General features: G+C 48.9%; 1 protein-coding gene across 2 annotated transcripts; it reads left to right on the forward strand.

Moving 5' to 3' along the window:
* Positions 1 to 257: 257 nt before the first annotated feature.
* MGST3 (microsomal glutathione S-transferase 3) lies at positions 258 to 20,538 on the forward strand. 2 transcript variants are annotated; one of them, XM_008685704.2, is made up of 7 exons: positions 381 to 395; positions 926 to 1,019; positions 14,566 to 14,689; positions 16,735 to 16,808; positions 17,384 to 17,441; positions 19,530 to 19,602; positions 20,287 to 20,538. In XM_008685704.2, exons 3-7 carry the CDS (start codon positions 14,573 to 14,575, stop codon positions 20,421 to 20,423), a joined length of 459 nt encoding a protein of 152 aa, XP_008683926.1. In that variant the 5' UTR covers positions 381 to 395; positions 926 to 1,019; positions 14,566 to 14,572; the 3' UTR covers positions 20,424 to 20,538. The 2 variants fall into 2 exon arrangements, with proteins under 2 accessions (XP_008683925.1, XP_008683926.1); XM_008685703.2 differs by lacking the exon at positions 926 to 1,019 and having other exon boundaries at positions 258 to 395.
* The last annotated feature ends 12 nt before the right edge of the window (positions 20,539 to 20,550 follow it).

Below are 20,550 nucleotides of genomic sequence, written 5' to 3' on the forward strand. Positions count from 1 at the left end.
CCCTCCTAAGGACAAATTATTGACGCGCTACTGTTCTGCAAACCCAATCCGAAAAGTACGAATTGACTGGGATAATTTAGGAAGACGGCCACAGAGGTATTTACGGAAGGGGGCTGATACATGGATTTGGGAGTAGGAAGCGTAACGTGTGGAGAGCCGGGAGAAGGAAGAAAATTCAGTCTCCGCGGCCTAACCACCAAACAGTGACTGGCAGAAACCCTCACATGGCACATCCCAGCTGCCGGGTGTCCCGGCGTGGGGGCGTGGTCTCGCGCTGCACGGGCGGGGGCTGACCCTCATCCGGGCCACGCCCCGCCCTGCCAGTGGCCAAGGGCGCGGCATCCTCGCTTCCCTGCAAAGCTGTGGTCTGCACCAGCCGAGCGAAGGTGATCCAGGTGAGCCCCCGCATCTACGGGCAACGCGGAGTGCCGGCTCTCGGGGCACTTCTGCTCCAGCGCTAGGCACCACCCCTACCTCTGCCATCCCGGGTTGACTAGGGATGCGCTCCCTTTCCTCTTTCTGGTCTGTACACTTCTGTCTACCTTTCCATCCCCTTTGCCCTCCACCTGCCCTGCATCCTCCCCCTGATGGAGTGGGTTTGGAGCGTTGAAATGGGGCCCACCTCGCCATCTGTAACTCAGGGAGACTCTCAAGGTCAACACTTCAGTGCCTTCCCTTCCTCTCCTCCTGTCCCCGGGCCGTGCAGACCCGAGCTCCTTGTTTCTGCCTCCCAGAGCCCACCCGACTTTGCCAAGTGCAGCTGTGGTGCAGAGATGGGCGGGCGGGACGCTGCAGGGCGGTGGACGGTGCAGGCCCGATCGGTAACAAGTGCCCTGGAAGCCCTGCGCCTGCTGCGGATGTGTTGCTAGGAACCGTCTGGGAGAACCTCCCAGGGAATTGTGTTTGTTTTCCTGCTGCCTCATAGAAAGGTTTCTCCGTCGGTACCGGAACCCTTCCGTGGGTCATTTCCTACCTCGGCCCGAGAGCAGGAGACTCCGCAGGGGAGGAGGACTCTCAAAGTAAGGTTCTGCTTTGGATTTCAGAGCATTTTTCTCCTTATCTGTGTCACTGCAGGGAGCCCCGGGGCCCCTGCGGGGGGCAGCTGCTGGGCGGTGGAAGGGGCGGGAGACTCTGGTGAGTCATTCTCCTAAGTTGTGGTTTCTGCTCTTACTTTCCTTTCCGACCGGGAGTTCAGGAGCTGCTGTGTAGCGTACGGGACAAGTGAGTGTGGAACAGGAGGTGAAGGAAGCGCTGAGACGAGGGTGGGTAGGAAAGGAGTGACAGAGCTGGGGCTTTAATCGCTTCAACTGGAGAAAGAGAGTCCCGGAAGGAAGGACACTTACTGCTGTGCGGACCAATGGCTCTGCGGGTGCTGTGGACCTAGGCGTGGTCCCGTGGAACTGCTGCAGATTTGAGATTCCTCTGTGCGTGGGAGCTGCAGCAAGGGCTTCTCCTGGGAAATCTGTGGATCACCGAGAGCCTGCAGTTTGTGGGAAGCACCCAGGGTTATCGGTCAGAGTTACAAGGCTATGTTCTAGTTCAGTGAATTCAATAATAATAGCATAGTATTCTGGTCAGGGGATCAAGAATATTTATTCTCACAGGAGTTAAATTTAACCAAGTTAGATAAAACTAACCTCTCAAATCCAAAGAAATCCTTTTACCCCTGGGAAGACGTTCAGTTAAGCTTCCGTCCTGACACAATGTTACAGAAATAGAAAACTTTGTCAAGCAATTTGTTTTTCCTGAACTGATGTTACTATATATAAAACAGATATACTAGAAAGATCACTGTAGCCAGCTATAGAAAGTATACACGAGGGGCTTCCTTAGAGTAAGGGACAGAACGGGAAAAGGGCAGTCTTCCCCCTAATTTAGACTTCCTCCTGTTGGCCTAGAGTCCTGAAGAGACAGTCATGAAAGGAGATTTCCTAACCTGAAGGACAGCAAAGGGAGCGAACATACAACAAGGAGAGGCTTTATTTACCCCATTATCCAGAGATGTGCTGAAAAGCATGTCTGGAGCGATCTGCAGTGAAGTGGATGACAAATCAAGCTGTCAAAATGCAATTTAGTGCCTACTGTACAGTTAACTGTATTTAAACCTATTGTTCCCTATTTAATATTTCAATATTCTGAATCTGTATTCAGCATATAGTTGCCAACCACAATTGACCATGAACCATTTAGTATTTTTAAGCAATGTTTTTTAAAAGATTCCACATAATGCTACAGTTTATGCAGTTGAATTCATTAATACTACTTATGAGTATACCATCCTCCTAAAAAGGAAGAATTCAGCAGTTACCAGCTAGGATACTGCTATGTACAAGAGAATTCCTGTTTCCCTTACTCTCTCTCACGGTGTCTACCTACCTACCTATCTTTATGAGGAGGAAAAACATCAATGAGGAGATGGGAAAATTGCACGACCTTCCAAACAACACTTGCAAATACCTTTAAGGATTGCATATTTGGGACTGGAAGTCCCCCTGTTGACCCTCTGAGTTCTTGCCACAGTTGACCAGTTCATTCACTGAAAGTCATGTTCTAATACTTTGATGCCTTAGTTCACTTTTTTTTTTTTTTAATAAGTGGTATTTTAATTTCTCCAGCCAAAGCAACGTGAATGGTTTTGGCTTGGCTTCATCCTAAGTACAGACAGGCACAAAGAGTTAGACCCCTGATTCAGGCAACCCTGGGGGTTCCTTCATCCAGAATGTCTGATACCCTGGTGAGGACAGCAGCTGCTAAGAATTAACTACAGTCTGCCCACATTTCTTGCGATGGAAAATCCAAGTGGTGTCACTGTGACTCATTTGAGATTTTTGTTTTCCTCTTGTGGAAGTCAGGGCTTTGTTTCCCCATGACCTTCAGTTCCTCTGTAATGCCAGTTAAGGCACAGGTTATGTGGAAATCATGATATGAGAAGAAAAGCCAATTTCTGTGTTGCTTTGCTCCTTGCAAACCCGTACACCTGAAAGACTGGAGGAAGTTTTTCCTTCCTGGAATCTCACCTCTTAAAAGTCTTACTGCAGTGCTGACACTCATGAAAAGAAATTTTAAAATAAGTTACTTTTTGGACCTTTTCCAAGTTTTTTTTTTTTCCTTCCAATTAGAACGTTCTTAGGCTTTAATCAGTCACAGGCTTGGAGTTAATTATTAGCTGTCTATTCCTATTAATATATTTTATGCTCAGGAGAGAGTTTGGGGAGATAGAAAAATTCCAAAAGAGGTCAGGTGTGGTCACACTTGCTCTCCAATCTCATTAAGACGCGGTAGAAGCAAGCGTCGAAAGCATAGACTCTGGAGCCCGGCTGTCTCGCTGTGTGTGAGTCCAGGCCTCCTCTGTGATGGCTGTGTGACCTTGGGCAGATGACTTAACCTCTCTGATGCTCATTTCCTCATCTGCAAAATAGAAGTAATAAGATATCATAGGGATGCTGTGAGCAGTTAATCTGGTGAGCTACTTAGAACAGTGACATGTAATAAATAAGACAGGCCAATAGTAGGTATTACTACTAATAATTGATTTCTCCTACCACTCTATAGTCTGTATCACTACACCTACCCATCCACTCTATACCCTCAGACACACTGGTGTCCTTTCTCTTCCTTACACAAGCGAAGTCCTTTCCTGGCTCCTGTGTCCTCGCTGTTTTCTCTCCCTGTGTCTGTCTCCCACATCACTTGATGTCTTTCGGAGCCCTTCTCTCAGTCTGCTACTGTCCTGCTTCATGGCCCTCCTGGGTTGTCTCCCTCCACATCTCTGTGTCTTCTGGAGGATCAGGACCTCCGCTGTCAGTCTGGATTGCCATCGGAGCCCTGCGCACCTCGCCACCTCGCGTGGTGCCCGGCGTGGAGTGGGGCATAACTCAGGGAAGGAACCGTGCCCCAAAGCAATACTGAAGAAGGTGGTAGGTGTGGACTTCAGGCAAGCGCTCCATTTAGGTGAAATGGTTTGTCGTGCATTGATTGCAGATCGGCTCCATTTAATGAATTGTTAGGCGATTTTATTTTCTTCTGCATCCCGTGGCTTCTCCTCATTCTTTCTTCTGCCCGCTGAGGTGGGTGCCTTCAGACCACGGGGAAATGTCCTGCGGCCTGTCGCTGGGATCACATCCCGTGGGACCTCTGCTGCAGATGGCCCAGCACGGCCCCGACTTCTAGGTGCGGTGCCCGCACACCTCTCACCCCATAGAGCCTTTTGTGTCAGGAAACTGGGAACGTTTGTCGTCACCCCAGCAGAGGAACGTAGGATTTGTTCTGTCTTGTTACAGGCTACTCTTCCTAGTATCTTGAGGAGCTGAATGACCAGTTTTTTCCGGGGGAGACTCAGTTCCATTCCGGCAGAACTGTTCCGATGAACTCGAGCATCATGCTGGGGCCGCCCTCCCGCGCTCCCAGCCCGTGCGTGCAGGGAGGTACTCATTGTTTGCAGCCCTGTCGGTTCACCAAAGTGCTGGAATTCAAACAACATGGGAAATTTGAATTTATGTATGTATGTATGTATGTATGTATGTATTTTTGAGAGAGCACGAGCGGGAGGGATAGGGAGAAAGAATCTATAAAGCTGAATACATTTGGATTATAACACATTGATCTCTTAAAGGGACAGATCCTCTGCCCTTCTAACCGTTAGCTTCTACTTTCCAAATGTTCTGCCAGGAACATAGATGAGGAATCAAAGGATGTGAGGCACCGGGGAAGGACCGGTCTCCGACCTGCCTCTGCTGTTGGCCTCACTGAGTTCATGATCGGGTGCTGGATGAATAAGGGTATCCTATTCAGCTAACTTTTCACTTTCAGCCCTTGGGGAGATGGTTGCCAAATGTGCAATGCGATGGTGGGGAGCAGTCATTCTTCCTCACCTGGGTTGTTATTTCTTCTCTTAAATGTCCACGCACTTTTTAAAAAATCTAGCTGTCAGGGTGCCTGGGTGGCTCAGTCGGTGAAGCGTCTGCCTTCGGCTCAGGTCATGATCCCGGGGTCCTGGGATTGAGCCTGGCACTGGGCTGCCTGCTCAGCGGGGAGCCTGCTTCTCCCTCTGCCTCTGCCCCACTTGTGTGTGCCCGCACGCTCTCTCTCTCAAATAAATAAAATCTTCAAAAAAAAGGAGAAGTGGCCGGAACTGGCATTTTGAAATGTAGGATGGACACAAAGAAATCCTGTGATTCTTTTTTCTCTCCTATCGTGGAAACAGGGAACTACTTTTGTGCGTCTTCCCTCTGCATGGGTTCGTGAGGGTCAGTGCCCTGCCTGAGATGACTGTGGGGACCATTCATTTGTAGAAACAGCTAGAGGCAGAAGTGAGGCTGGGCAGCTGCCCTGGGGTGCCGTAAACAGGCTAAGTAGACACCCGACACAACCTCAGTGTTTTCTGAACCACCTCCGTGTTGGGAGACTCACAGAAGTCCATTTGGGACGGTCAGATCAGCCGTGTAAGTGACCATCCTTGTGTTAAGGTTCATGAAAATGGTGGGTTTTGCCTCGTAAAATAAGGAACCATGTATAAGGAAGGTTGGATAAGTAGCACAGGGAGCCAAATAAGAATTTTAACGAAACGTCGGGGATGGCTGCAGGTCAGTCTGTGAGTGCTTTATCATTGTCCCATTCCTGGGTGTGTAAAAAAGGACACCACTGCGAAACTGCAGGAGGATTTGAGGAGAACAATCTTGCAGGTGGAAGTAGGGGGTGACCACTGTCCAGCTTGGCTTTTATCTGCTTGTTTGAGGGCAAAGAGAAAGCTGAAAGGTGAAATCCTTTCTCCCTTAAAAAATCCGATTGATTTCATTTAGTAAAAGATTAAGTTGATGTCACTTCATGGCTCAGAAGTGATCATTGGAGGCAAGTGCTCAAATCTATAAAGCCTGCCTTTACTCCATTTGTGCAACGTTGATTGTGCCCTGGGGAGTTCCTGCTGGCAGCCGAGAGAGACTTGAGCAAGTAGTGAAGGAGTGCTTCACCCCAGGGGTATTCTGATGAATGTGGCTCAGGATGTGTTCTGGGTAGTCGCTGGAACTGAAGGAAACCCTGCCCCAGTGAGATAAGGCCAGTGGTGGCAGAAGCAGGAGTTGATGATCAAGCAAGAAAAAGAAGTACAAGGCGTTCATGATGAAAAAGAAGTAAAACTGGGGGCGCCTGGGTGGCTCAGTCGTTAAGTGTCTGCCTTTGGCTCAGGTCATGATCCCAGCATTCTGAGATCGAGCCCCGCATCGGGCTCCCTGTTCAGTGGGAAGCCTGCTTCTCTCTCTCCCACTCCCCCTGCTTGTGTTCCCTCTCTCGCTGCCTCTCTGTCAAATAAATAAATAAAATCTTAAAAAAAAAAAAAAAAGAAGTAAAACTGTCTTCTGCAGATGACACGATCCTTTATGTAGATCACGGATCCAGCTGTCTCCCTTCTCCTGGGCTCTCGTGCCCCGGCTCTGTCCCCACCCCCCTTTGCTCCCAGGGTGCAGCTCCGGTCCTGCCTCTGAGCTGGAGTTTTGCAAAGGTGTTTCTCCTTGTTGCTCCCTGCCCTGTGCTGGGGGAAGGAGTAATCTGACTCCTGGGTAAAGGGCAAACCCCGCAGGGTGATGTGGTAGCAAAGAGCTAGCTAGACCTGGGGGTCCGTCTGCTTATGTTCAGACCCCAGCTCTGCACTCCCTAGCTATGGGGCCTTAGACAAGTTGCTGAACTCCTTTTGCCTCAGTTTTCTCCTCTGTCAAACGGGGATAATGGTAACTACCACATGGGATCCCTGTGGGATTGTTACCTGATGCAGGAGGTCGCGCTGAGACACAGCCCGCCTGTGTCTTAACCCTCGGCACAGGGCTTCCACCGTCTCCCATTTCCCCTGAAACCCGGCTGTCAGAGGGCCCCCCTCACCAAAGCCAGAGCATATTCTTGGTCTGTTCGTGCATCTTGGTGGAAGTGTCCACTGGTTCCTCTTTGGAGCGCTTTCTTCCTCACGTCTGGGGTCTGTGCTGATCCTGCTCCCTTCGACCTTGAACGCTCTCTCCACGTGTAAGAGTTGCGTCCACCCAGAGGGCTGTCCGGGTTAACGGTGGTGCTTGCTTGCTCGGCTGTACACCTTTCCCTTTGGGAGTGACCCTTCCGCTACTAATGCGTAACATTGTTGCACCTTTTCCTCCTCTCTGCCTCTCTCCTTAGTCCCTGGAGGGAGAGGCGGCAAGTACTGACTGATACTTGGCCGGTAAAGCCTCTCTCGTGATCTGGGTCTGTCCTCCCTCACCCTGTCTCCTGGTGCTCCCACCGACCTCGGGGGCCCAGCCACACCAGCTGCCCTTCTGTCCCGCGAGTGTGCCAGGCTTTTCCTCACCTAGGGCCTTTGCACGTGCTGTGTACTCTGACCTGAATATTCTCTGCCCCAGAATGTTGTGCGGCTGTTTCCTCCTCATTCTGTGTCAGTGTAAGTGTCGCCCCAGCAAGGTCTTCTGATGTTACTGAGATACAGTTGATACAGGACATTGTATAAGTGTGAATGTATCATACATTTCTTTCATGTTTATACCGCTGTACAATTGCTGTTGGAGTGTTAGCTGACACCTTGGCGTGTTTGTTATTAGTCTTCTGTCCTCATTAGAATGTCAGTGCCTTAAGGACAGGGACCTCGTCCTGTCCACTACTGTGTCCCCCACCGCTCAGCAGTGCCTGGCATACAGTAAGTGCTTTCATGTTGTGGTCAAATGAGTGAATTAAGTGTTCTCGGACACACGATGCTGTCCACACGAGAAAACTTACTCCCTCTCAGACACACTATGCTGTCCACACCGGGAATCTAAGTCGGCCGGCCTTTTGCCAAATTTGAATCTCTTTCAAACAGAATTGGAACTAATTCCTGAGTCAGCGCCTCATTGATTTGTAGGGAAATCGATATCTTCTTATTTAGGAAATAAGACTGACGTGGGCAGACAAGCACGCTTACCAGTATTTACAATATGTCTTTGTATTTGGGCGAACGTTTATTTATTTTTTTTAAGATTTTATTTATTCATTTGACAGAGATAGAGACAGCCAGCGAGAGAGGGAACACAGGCAGGGGGAGTGGGAGAGGAAGAAGAAGGCTCCTAGCGGAGGAGCCTGATGTGGGGCTCCATCCCATAATGCCGGGATCACGCCCTGAGCCAAAGGCAGACGCTTAACCGCCGTGCCACCCAGGCACCCCTGGGCCAACGTTTATTAAGTGTTCATACCAGATGCTTATCTAGTTTATTTCCTTTGTTGTTGTTGTTGTTGTTTTAAGGATTCATTTATCTATTTTAGAGTGAGAAAGAGCATGTGGGAGGAGGAGCAGAGGGAGAGGGGAGGGGGAGAGAATCCAAGCAGACTCCCCACTGAGCGTGGAGCCTGGCCCCCGGGCTCGACCTCACGTCCCTGAGATCATGACCCGAGCCAAAACCAAGAGTGAGATGCTTACCTGACCACCACCCAGGCGCCTCTAGTTTATTTCCTTTAATTCCTCAAATCATCCTGCGAAGTCAGTAGTTAGTATTTTCCTATTTTGTAGAGAAATTAGGTAATATTCCCAAGCTCCGTACAGAGGCAGTGTCTAAACACACATCCATCCGACTCCAGGATTCCTGCTGTCTCCACTCCTGCGGACCTTTCCAACAGGAGAAGACAAATCATAAAAGAGTGTTCAAGTCTACTAGAAGTAAAAACATTTCCAAAAAGATCTCTATTCTTAAGGGGCACCTGGGTGGCTCAGTCGTTAGTGGCTCCCCCTGCTTGTGTTCCCTCTCTCACTGGCTGTCCCTCTCTCTGTCAAATAAATAAATAAAATCTTTTAAAAAGGGGCGCCTGGGTGGCACAGCGGTTAAGCGTCTGCCTTCGGCTCAGGGCGTGATCCCGGCGTTATGGGATCGAGCCCCACATCAGGCTCCTCCACTATGAGCCTGCTTCTTCCTCTCTCACTCCCCTGCTTGTGTTCCCTCTCTCACTGGCTGTCTCTATCTCTGTCTAATAAATAAATAAATAATCTTTTAAAAAAAAAAATCTTTTAAAAAAAATCTCTATTCTTAAATAAGTGACAGGAAATTAAATTAAATACAAAATCTAGTTTCTTTTAAACCTTCAATTTAATATCCTTTCAACCAAACTATCTTGACTCATCTCAAGACTCAAGACGGCCAGGAAACAGTTAACTGAAAGCATATACCCCTGCAACTACTAAGAAGGGAGGGGAGAACAGAAACCCTTCTGTCCTATTTCTGCCTTCCCCCATACATTCACTTTCATATTGTAGGGTATGTTTGTACCCAGTTTCTCATCATGGCTATTCAGGGGAGAAATCTGGAATTGGGTGTGTGTTTACTTGTTTGCTTGTTTCCCCCAATAGAAGAACATAAGCCTTGTGAGGCCAGGGACCAAAGTCAGGGCTGTTCATCTCCAGCAGGGGCGCAGTGAGTGGTACCCAGCAGGTGTTCAGTAAACTTGAATAAGCAAGTGAATGCACACTCACCCCCAACTTGGACCGCAGTGGGGTGGGGGCGGGGTGTTCAATGACTGCAGTTCACCGATTTCCGTGGTCAGCACTGGAAACGTGCTTCCTCCTGAATACTCCTGCTTTTCAGATACTTTGACACAGCTGGCTAAGAGTTCAGAAAAAGAAGTGAATATATATAGTTCTAAGTTTGCTATGTTAAAATAGCAATTCTAAATGATAAATTCTTAAATGTATATTATCATTCATTCAAACATCCCCTTTTATAATTGAATCAGGGCAGAGACGGTTCGCATTAACACACATCATATAACCCGCTCCAGAACATTTACCGAGTGCTGTGAGGCATCGTGCTGTGCGCTAATACACAGCGTCCCCGTTTCTTCTCGCGACAGCCAACAACCACAGGGCGGGGGGGTACCACCGATGTCTCCATGTAAAAAATAAGGAGGCTGAGGCTGCTGAAACAACGTGGAGGAATTTTCCCAAGGACACGCAGCTAGGAAGTGTGAGAACCAGGTTCTGAGCTCAGTGTCCTTCCAGAACTGCATCCGTAGCTGCAAAGAGCACAGAGCAGATGAGTGACGGGATTCAGGCTGGAATTCACATGTGACTGTTTGGTTCCATCGCAGAATATTGCCTATTCCCCTGATTTCTCAATTCCTAACCCTTGTCAGGCCACTTTCCGTGTGGTTTTTTGGTATATATCTGCTCATTGTGGAAATGATAGAAAAGTACAAAGGAAAGTCTACAGATCACCTGTCTAGAAATAATTGTGTTTATGATTTTGATATTTTCTTTTTAAATTTTTTCTATTACAGAGAAAACTAAGATTATACATATATATACAATATAGACTTTTTGAAATTTTTTAACCTAACATGCTATATGTGAAGCCCGTTTCAACATCTTTAATTGTGTGCACACCATTTTTAATGGTTATACAATATTCTGTTTTATGGGTGCACTGTTTATTTAATTAGTCCTCTTTGCTTGGCCATTGTGCCGTTTCTGTGTTGCTGTCCTAAGTGGCACTCAAGTGAATGTCTTTGAACCAAATGCTGTCGAGTTTCTGTTACTCCCTCCCGCTAGCTTCCCAGTGGAATTAATGAATTAGCAGGTATGAATGATGTAAAGAATCTTACTGTTGTTGGGCTGTTCTCCAGATGGTTCTATTGTACACTTTCCCACCACTGTGCAATAGTGCAAACTAGGTGCTTTTAAATAGGTACCCAAATACATTTCTATTTATACAAATTATAACTTCTCATGTATACAGCTGGAGTGTGACCAGCCTCGAAAACACTGTGACGATGAACAAATGCCATTATACAGCGAGGGGGGTTTCAGAGGATTCTGCTTTGGAAGTTGAGCGGCAAAGGGGCTATTAGACCACATGCCGTGTGTGGCACCATGTCGAAGACTTTGGTCTAGGACAGACTCCCACCCCCAAGACCACTTGGTCTTCTTGGGTCATAGAAGGGTTGCTGGTGACACAAAGCAGGTATATAATCAACAAAACGTGGTGTGCAGCCCAGTGGGTGCTCGTACCAGACGTGAGGAAGCCTGTGGCCGGGAAGCTATCTCCTAGCTCCAGGGCTGGGACAGCCTCGGGTGTGGCTGTGGCTGCCAGGGCTTGGCCTCGGTCCCTTGCGCTGCCTCCCCTTAACCAATGCACACACCTGCACCCGAGCCCACAAAGGCCGATCTTTAAGGGGTGGGAGCGTGCTTGCGCTGGATTCCTCGGAACAGAAGGACTCAGCAAATGATAAGGGTTTTGTTTTGTTTTTTTTCAGATCGCTGACTGAATTAAGCTGATTCTCTCCTGAAAGGACAAGCCTTAACCATTTTCCAGTCCCTGTTGGATTTAGGCTTTCAATAGCTCTGGTGACAGAGCTTTTTTCTGTGTTCTGACCTCCTCTTTCTCTGCTTCAAAGGTTTTCAGTAGATACTTTTGGGGGAACAAAAGGGAACTTAAATCGCTTAGGCGACCACTTTATGCTGGGCACGGTGCCAGGCGACAAGCATTCTGTCAGTCGGAGGTGTCAGTTCCGAAAGCACCTGGAGTGGCGGCTTGCTTCGTTTATTCCACAGGTGTCTGTAGGCACACTCTGTGCTTGGCGCGGAGGATGCCGGACAAACGCAGTCACCCCCGTGGGAGCTTAGCAGCTGCTGTCACTGGCTGCTGTCTCTGGTTTAGCGCTGATCACACCAGCCGGGCAGTGCTGACTGCTATGGTGTTTGAAGCAGGACTCCTCATTTGTGGGGAGTGCAAGGGGGTCAAGGAGGGCTGTCCTACCCGTCCTACAGGCGGCTTCCTGGGCTTTGTTCTAGCGCCTCTGCGGGTGTGTCCAGGCTTCTGCAGGGAGAGGCTCAGGGAGGTAGGCACTCCCCCCCCCCCATCTGAGCACACTTGCTTTCCCACGGCTAGCTATGCGGTCTTTTGCAAACCGCCCACTCTAGCACCGGACTCTGGGTCCCCTTACTGTAAATTCTCTGCCCTTCAAAGGTACTTGTTGTTCCTGGCTCTGCTTGCCCATAGGCAGAGTCCTTTTCCCTAATACCCATCACTGTAGCAAAGTGGGAGAAGGGTAACTCTCACTAGAGTGTGATTGTCTAACAGGTTTAACCTCCCAGATTGCGTATATACCTTGGAAGAGGAGCTCAGTAGTAACTATTAATTTCAGATTGTAAATTTTTTAGCAGTCACCTGAGTGTTCATTGCCTGCAACAGGAACATCTATTCAAGAGGTGTTTGGCCAGTTTGCTTCTCCTACCCCAAGCCCGGACAAACCAGAAAAACCAAGGGCAGTGACTAAGCCATGTTGCCTGTGCCTGGGTGTTTGGGGAAGACTTCTGAAACTTGCTCTGGCCTTAGCTCTGCTTTCCTCTACTTGAGCCTCCGTTTCCTTTTCTGTGAAGTGAAGCTAATGGGATTATTGTGAGGGTGAAAAGGGAGCTGAAAAGTGCTACACAAACACAGGGTGACCCCATGCTGCCGGGGAGCATGGCTGGGGTCTGGAGGTGGGCTCTCACTCTAGGACTCTCTCGACTTGTAAACCTTGACCTAAGCCAAGTATGGTTGATTGACTGTCCTTAAACAGGTGGCTTCTGACAGAGTGAGTGACGGCTTCATTTTAAATGACCTGTATAGCCAAACGTTGTTGAGCTCCAAGGACATCAGATAGGTTGGATGGCTCAGTCATTGCTATTTTCAAAGAGGTGCTCAGAATTCCCCCTGTATTTTTGTCTCAATAACTACTACCTCCCTGAGCTGATTTTGGACATTTCAGGAAGCAACTAATTCTAGAAGGGAACGAGGGCAGAGAGGTTTGGAGGGCAGCCACAGACTGCCTGCTTTCTGCAGCCGTACCTGACAGTGAGGAGAGAGTGGCCAGGAGGCCAGTCCTGTGCTGAGTCACGGCACCAGCCCTTTGCAGTGTGTCCCCTTCCAAACTGGGCGAGGTGGGCTGGGCAGCCTGGGATGCAGCTCAGGGTGAAGAATGGAGAAGGGGAAACTGGGGAGAATTACTGTGGATCGGGAGGGGGCAGGGGGCAGACTTTAGGACTTCAGCCTTGTATGTCCTTTTTGAGACCTAAGGGAAGCATAATTTTAAAGAACTGAGCTGCTTTCTGGCCCCAAATTCCACAGTGAGAAAGGCGCTATGACCCCAGCAACAGTGAAGCTCTCCATTTCCAAGTGGGATTAAAAGGGGACATGGGAACCAGACTGGAATCTAAATGGGAATCCCAGTTCTGGGGCCTTCTATTTTGGACTCTGGGAATGGGCCTTACCCTCTGGGTACTCTTTGGAAATAGGGATGGTCCATCTTGCTGGGTTGCTGGCGAGGGCAACGAGAAACACTTGGGGGCAGGGGAGCCCTCCTGGGCTTATAGGACAGATTGCAGGGAGCCAGATGGCAGGGGTGGTCATTCTAAAGCGAATGCAGAACATACGCGGGAGCTGCTCGCCTGTGGCAGCCTCGCTGACAGTGGGCAGGCAGTAATCTCAGGGAGCACGGGGGCTATGGCTCCATGTCCCGCCTGCCTCACCTGTCCGGTGACCAAAGCTCAAAGTGGTTGGAGGGGCAGCACTGATCCTACCATGAGATGACAAGGGCTTCCTCCCACCTGCCAAGTTCTTTTCTCCTTGCTGGCCAGTCTGTTGCTCCTCTTTTCTTTCCTGCTGGGGGCAGAACAGTCGCTAAAAGAGCTGAAATGGTAGAACAGTGAAAAATGCTGAGGTTTGCTTATTCTCCATTTTATGATGACATTTTTCAAATATACAGAAAAGTTGGAAGAATCATATACTGACATCCCTATAGCCACCCCCTGGTTTCCATAATTAACGTTTTGCTCTGTTGGTTTGTCTTGTCATTGCTTGATGCATTGCAGAATAAGTTGCAGGCATCGGATCACATCCTGGGGCTCGTGCTGAAGTGAGGATTTGATGAGCAACCTGGCTCCCGCAAGCTACACAGAGCCAGGGCTCTTGGCAGCGTGATAGGCTCTAGAGCCAGGCTCTGTTTTCAGAGCACTAGAACTCGGTCTCCTACCTGCTGCTAAGCCAGTATGTGCCCCAGGGCTAAAGGGAGTCCCAAGGGGGCTACCCTCGTGTCCCCCCCCCCGCCATGCCAACAGACACACGCACACAAAGAACTTGGAATCACTGTATACTTGCTGTTCATATCCTGCTTCCCTCTCTCTCCCTCCCTCTCTCCCTTTCTTTCTCCTTTCCTCTCTCCCTACCTCTCTCCTCCGTGTCTCTCTCTCTCTCTAATATATCCTTTAGGATTTTGCCAGTTAACCTTTTTTTCAAAAGTGTGGTTTTTAAGCAGCTGTGTCCCTCTCCGGCAGTACGCACTGCGGTGGTGAAGCTACCTTGTAAGCGTGGTGCTCACCGGGAGAGGACACGTGACACGATCGTGTACTTTCCTGAGTGTACATCGCATGCTTGAGTGACGGCTCGATGCTGTTGTGTGATACAGCATGTGGTCTGCGTCCTAGGAACATCTTGTTTACTCGCACCTCTTTGATCTGTAGCTAGACCTTGGCAGGTAGTGCGGCGCCGAGCTGCAGGCCTCCTCCCGTGGGTGCCTAACGTCGTCCTCTTTCCGCAGGGCCAGCATGGCTGTCCTCTCTAAGGAGTATGGGTTCGTGGTTCTGACCGGCGCTGCCAGCTTCATCATGGTGGCTCATCTAGCCGTCAACGTTGCCAAGGCCCGAAAGAAGTACAAAGTGGAGGTGAGTGGGAACCTAGATTTGTTAAGGCGAGACCTTGTTTTCAGTCGTGGAAGGAGAGGTGAGAGCTGGAGGTCAGCGCTGGCAGTCTGAGAACCGCAGCTACTCGAAGTGCTGCCCGTTTCGGGCAGGAAGAAGGCAAGAGATGGGGGGCCCTGCTGGGGAGCAATGTCCGTCTTGTTTTCATGTGGTCTCTTCCGTGGAAAGACCAGCTGTGCTGGGGCGAGAACAGTATGGCCCTGGGCTGGAGCTAGGTGCCAGGAAGAGTGTTATTTTCTAACGAGGGGTAAAAAAGCAGGACCACATCAAACCAGAAACTGCCCTGCAGCAAAGGCAGCTGCCGAGAAAACGAACAGCACGGCCTACGGCGTGGGAGGAAGAATCTGCAAATCATACGTCTGATAAGGGGTTAATATCCAAAATATATAATTCGTACAACTCAATAGTAAAAAAAAAAAAAAAAGACCGAATTTAAAACTGGGCAGAGGACCTGCACATCGTTTTTCTAAAGACTGCATACAAATGGCCAACAGGGACATGAAAAGGTGCTCACTGTCACTCATCATCAGGGACATGCAGATCAAACCCACAGTGAGCCCCCACCTCACACCTGGTGGGGCATGGCTATGATGAAAAAGACCAGAAATAACCACAGCTGGCGAAGATGGGGAGAAAAGGGAACACACTGTTGGTGGGAATGTGAATTGGTGCGGCCACTATGAAAAACAATGGAGGGGCCTCAAGAAATTAAAAATAGAACTACTGTATGAATCAGCAGTTCCACTTCTGGGTATTTATCCAAAGAAAATGAAAACACTAACTCAGATAACGTGCACCCCATGTTCGTTGCAGCACTGTTTACAATAGCCAGGACATGGAAGTAACCTAGTGTCCGTCAGTGGATGAGTGGATAAAGGAGAAGTGGTATATATCTAGGATGGAATACTACTCAGCCACAGAAAAGAATGAAATCTGGCAATTTATGACGATATCAATGGACCTTGAGGGCATTATGCTAAGTGATACAAGTCAGACAGAGAAAGATAAATATCGTGTGATCTCACTTATATGTGGAATCTAAACCAAAAAAAGCTGCAGGGTACAGCATGGCAGCTATAATTAATTATTCTATAGTAAATTTGAAAGTTGCTAAGAGAGCAAATCTTAAATATTCTCATCAAAAGAAAAGAACTCTGCAACTATGGTAACTAGACTTATTGTAGTGATCATTTCACAACATAATCATTGTGTTATACACCTGAAACTAATACAATGTATGTCAATTATACTTGGATTTTTAAAAATAAGTAATAAAATTAACTAAGTAGAGGTAAATGGCAAGTCTCCCCTGGTGTGCCACTTTAAAAACAATGTCGTAAGGTGATTTCCTGCTTCTCAAGTAAAGAAGAAACGTGTGGTGCTGAGGTCAGCCTGGGCTTAGACGTTAGACATAAGAAGGAGGTCTATTAAATGCTTCTTTTCATTCCAGCTGTCTACAAGAGATTAATTACTGAGCAAATTTAAATGTCTGTTTCTGTTTGGCAACTTATAATTAGACTCTCTGACTAGAGGTTCTTTTTAAGTTTTCATATTGATTTTCCTTTTTTTTTTTTTTTAAATGGACGCGTCCATTAAAATTCTCACACCCTCAATTTCTGTTCTCCCATTAAGGAAAATCTTAGAAGGTTGTGGTGTCTGATAACTCTTGGGAAGGAGCTGTTTCCCTGTGGTGTCTTTGTGATGCATCGGGAATCCAGCAGTCATGGCTCAATGTCAAGGGCACGGACGGGGTCTGGCGCGTGCTGCCTCCCTCCCTTGTGCAACTGTGGCACAGACGTACATTCTTAGGACTGGATTTTAACAAGTACATTGAATCTGCTTCTGAGAGTTGAGACCCTTGTCACTGCAAATATTGAAGCAGAAAGTGATCATCTGTCAAGGGTGAAGTAGAAGATGCTTGAGGATAGATTATCTTTAAGGTTGACTGTAACTCAACACTGAATGCTGCTCTTGACCATTTGATCCACAGTATCCCATTGTTTTCACAGTACCCTACCATGTACAGCACGGACCCTGAAAACGGGCACCTTTTCAACTGCATTCAGCGCGCCCACCAGAACACGTGAGTGTTGGCCCCGCAGGGAGCTGGGGATGTCTGCAGAGGGTGCATTTTCTGCTCAGCACCCCGGCCTTTAGTACCCCGTTGGCTGAAGAGCAGCTGGGACGATGATCACGGGCTCCTCCGTAAAAGGGTCATAACAAATATGTCTGTGGACAGATTGAATATTCAGAGTTGTTAGAATAGTGGGGTTCTGGATAATCTTTTCAAAAATGCCTTTCAAGGTGTGTGGGCCTTTGACAGCATTTGCAAGGTGCCCTGTCTAAGCTGAGACTGAATGTCCCAGCCCTGGGGAGGGAGCAGCTGTGAGCTCTGGAAGGGAATCTACTCGAATTCGCCACCACCTTCCCTGTCCGCATGTTAGAGCTGCGGACTTTTGCTCAGCGTGTTCTGAGTTACCTTTGATCCCATGCAGAGAAAAGAGGGTGCATCCTGGTGGTGGGGCTTCTCCCTGCTCTCAGTGCTTAGTTTTACTCTCAAGGGTCTAACTCAGCAAGTGAGAGCGTAAGTGGCTCTTTGTTTCACGGAGACACACGCCAGTGGGGCACTTTTTAAAAAAAGCTCTCTGTCTATTCCAGGTTGGAAGTGTATCCTCCCTTCTTATTTTTCCTAGCTGTTGGAGGTGTTTACCACCCGGTAAGTGTTTCCAGGGGGTTTTCATCTGTTGGGATTTAGTTCACTGAGCTGTTAGGGAGGAAAGCGGGAAATGGACCTTTATGAACGTCTTCAATGTCCATTTAAAAGCATGTCATTCCATTACTTGTTACAGAGTCCTTTAAAATAGGTAGAACTTTCCCATTTTTGAGAGATCAGGAGAAGCCTCATGGATACTATGTAACTGTCCCAGGGACAAATAGCGACACACAGAGTAGAAGAATCAGAACTTGAACCCAGGTCTGTCTGCTCCTGGAAGGTTCATGTCCAGAATTTTCTCACGTGCCACAGTCAGACATTGACAGATCGCCTGAGGTTACAGCGGTGAACAAAACAGGCCAAGACCACCTGGGTTACTCTTACTTGGGGTCACAGACTGTTAGCGCTAGACGTGATGCGTGCCAGGGAGGAAAACACAGCAGGGCGGGTGGAAAGGGAGTCCCGGGTCGGGAGACTGTTGTGCGTGGGGAGGTCAGGTGAGGATTGTGCCGGCTGCTGGCGTGACAACGAGGCAAAGTTAAAGAAGGTGAGGGAGCAGGTGCTGCAGGTGGTCAGACGTCTTCGGGGGAGGCGCGAGGGCAAGGCCCTGAGGCGGGAGCCCGTGTGGTGTGTCGAACAGCGAGAAGGGCAGCGCGGCTCCCGTGGGGAGCAGGAGGCGGGGGGAGACCGCAGGGCCTCGTAGGCCATGACGACCTCGTGGGCCGGAGAGGTGGTCTGCACTGTACGTTACTTAAACAAAGTGCGTTGACGTAAGCCGGATTGGGTGCCAGTTGGGTCCTGCCTTGGACAGAAGTGTCTGCTTTTCAGGGGCCAGCTTCCCCTCAGCTGAGTTCTGAGCAGAGTGCTGACACTTCGTGTTTCTGGCTCCCAGCCTCACCTGAGCCTCTGCTCTGTAGCTGAAGGGCCTCGTGCTTCGTTCTAAGCAGCCAGAATGGCACATCTGTAGTTCGTGACCTTGAAGTCCTATTTTTTTCAAAGAAACATCTGCTGATGTCTCAGAGAACATAGTTCTTTCTTGTGCCTCTGTGGGTCCCCAATGCTAGCAAGCGACTAGACTGGCCGGTCTCCCTAGTTAGGCCTCCCCTGATGTCCGCCCCCATCCCCTTTCCTGTCTGTCTTCCCTAGACCCCATTCCTGTGCTTAGTTCTCTAAAATACTCCAAGAACTACTCTGGGGACAAGCATCAATGTTGTTCCTAGGTTTGGTGGTAACTATGCAAATTACAGCAAGCATGGCCTGCTAGAGACCAGGTTGCAGGTAGTGACTTATGGGCCTGGGTTTCACACACCCGATCGCTAACCTTACCCCAAATCAACTAAACAAACACAAAAATCTGAAGTACTATCCTTACCCCCTGTGAACTGCGAAGGCACACGGAGACAGAGCACGATGTTTCACACGCCCACACACCCCCTTCTCTCCCGACTCCTTTTGACCAAACAGGTCACCCCAGGAGGGTTCTCACATAGGACTTGTCCTCTTGCCTAAGTTTTACTCTCTTCTCAAGGGTCATGGGAAGGGGAAGACTTCTCCCTCCAAGACCACGTATTCTGGGGTGGAAACATGACACACACAGCCCACTTTCTCTAGCGGAGCCCCTCAACCCAAGTGCGGGCCGGAGCACAGCCTGCTTTGAGCCCCTCCCAGGAGGCGTTGCGGGGGAGCCTTACTGAGAGATGCAGTGACAGGCCCATTGAGGCAACCAGGCTTCTCTGCCAGTCCTGCCTTGGGGTCCGTTTCCTCTTGGGGCTTACCCTTCGACCCCCTGGCCTGCCTCTCCCTCTCTTGTGCGCCCACACGTGAGTTCCCCAGGGCAAGCCAGGAGGTTCCTTCCACCCCATGCACGTGGAAGGCCAGCCCTCATCTCCCCCATCCAGAGCAGTTCATGGAAGAATCACAGATCTTTGATTTTTCTGAGACAAGTAACATACCTGTACCCTGACTTGGGTGGTGGAGCATTTTACCGTATCCATGGAAGTTTTGGTTAAACACTGTGTCATCAACCCTAGATGTTAATGAAGACCTGCCTGTTTCTGGAATGCCAGTTTTAACCTAGCCTTTTTATTCTAGCGTATAGCTTCTGGCCTGGGCTTGGCCTGGATTGTTGGACGAGTTCTCTATGCTTATGGTTACTACACAGGAGGTGAGTACCTAGTGACGTCTGCCAAGGAAACAGATCGAAAACCCCATGCTACTATATTTTTCTTCTTAGCAGGGCTTTAAGAAAAGGGGAAGTAACTTGATATTTAGGTGAAAGGTCTGGTATCTTCCTTCTCTCTACTAACCTTTGGAACTTATTTTTACCGAGCATTTACTATGTGTCAGTTGCTGCTCTAAGACCCTGGTGTCTGCTGTTTAACCTGACAGCAGTTCTATAATGTAGACCATCTGTCCTATTTTACAGATGGGAGACTGAGGCTCAGAGCTGCTACTGTGAACTAGGAAGCCAGGATTTAAACCTGGGCAGCCTGACTCCGGAGCACCTGCTCTTAATTCCCTACTAGGAATGGTGTGCCTGAGAAAGAGGGGGAGAAAGACTGTTTTGGCTGTATTTACCTCTTGAAAGCGGGGGAGCACTCCCAAAGGTCCTGGAGCAAAGTTGCTCTAATTATCATCCCCTAATTCTCTTAAGGTCCAACTAATACTATCGTGCCACATTTCGTGGCATGCAGTATGGGACATACAGCTTGAGGCCAACGTTGGCTGAACTCTTCAGGCCAGGTGGTCTGATGTGCGACCCCAGATGCCTTGCTAGAATGGATTGTGGATGTTGACGGCATTGTCCTTCTGGCACCGCTAGTCACCTCTGCTCTTTCTCCTGTTTCAGAGCCCAGCAAGCGGAATCGGGGAGCCCTGGGCTCCGTAGCCCTCATTGGCCTCATGGGCACGACGGTGTGCTCTGCTTTCCAGCATCTTGGCTGGGTTAAAACTGGCTTGGGCGGTGGGTCCAAATGCTGCCACTGAAGAATTACAGGGTGTTCAAAAACTCATTCATTTTGAGCGACTGACTTTTATTTTCTGTTATTTTTTTTTTTCTAAATATAATAAAAACTTACCTGGCATTAGCCTCATACCTAAACCTGACTCTGTT

This window comes from Ursus maritimus, unplaced genomic scaffold, assembly GCF_017311325.1.
Source record: "Ursus maritimus isolate PB19 unplaced genomic scaffold, ASM1731132v1 scaffold_2, whole genome shotgun sequence".
Classification (NCBI taxonomy): domain Eukaryota; kingdom Metazoa; phylum Chordata; class Mammalia; order Carnivora; family Ursidae; genus Ursus; species Ursus maritimus.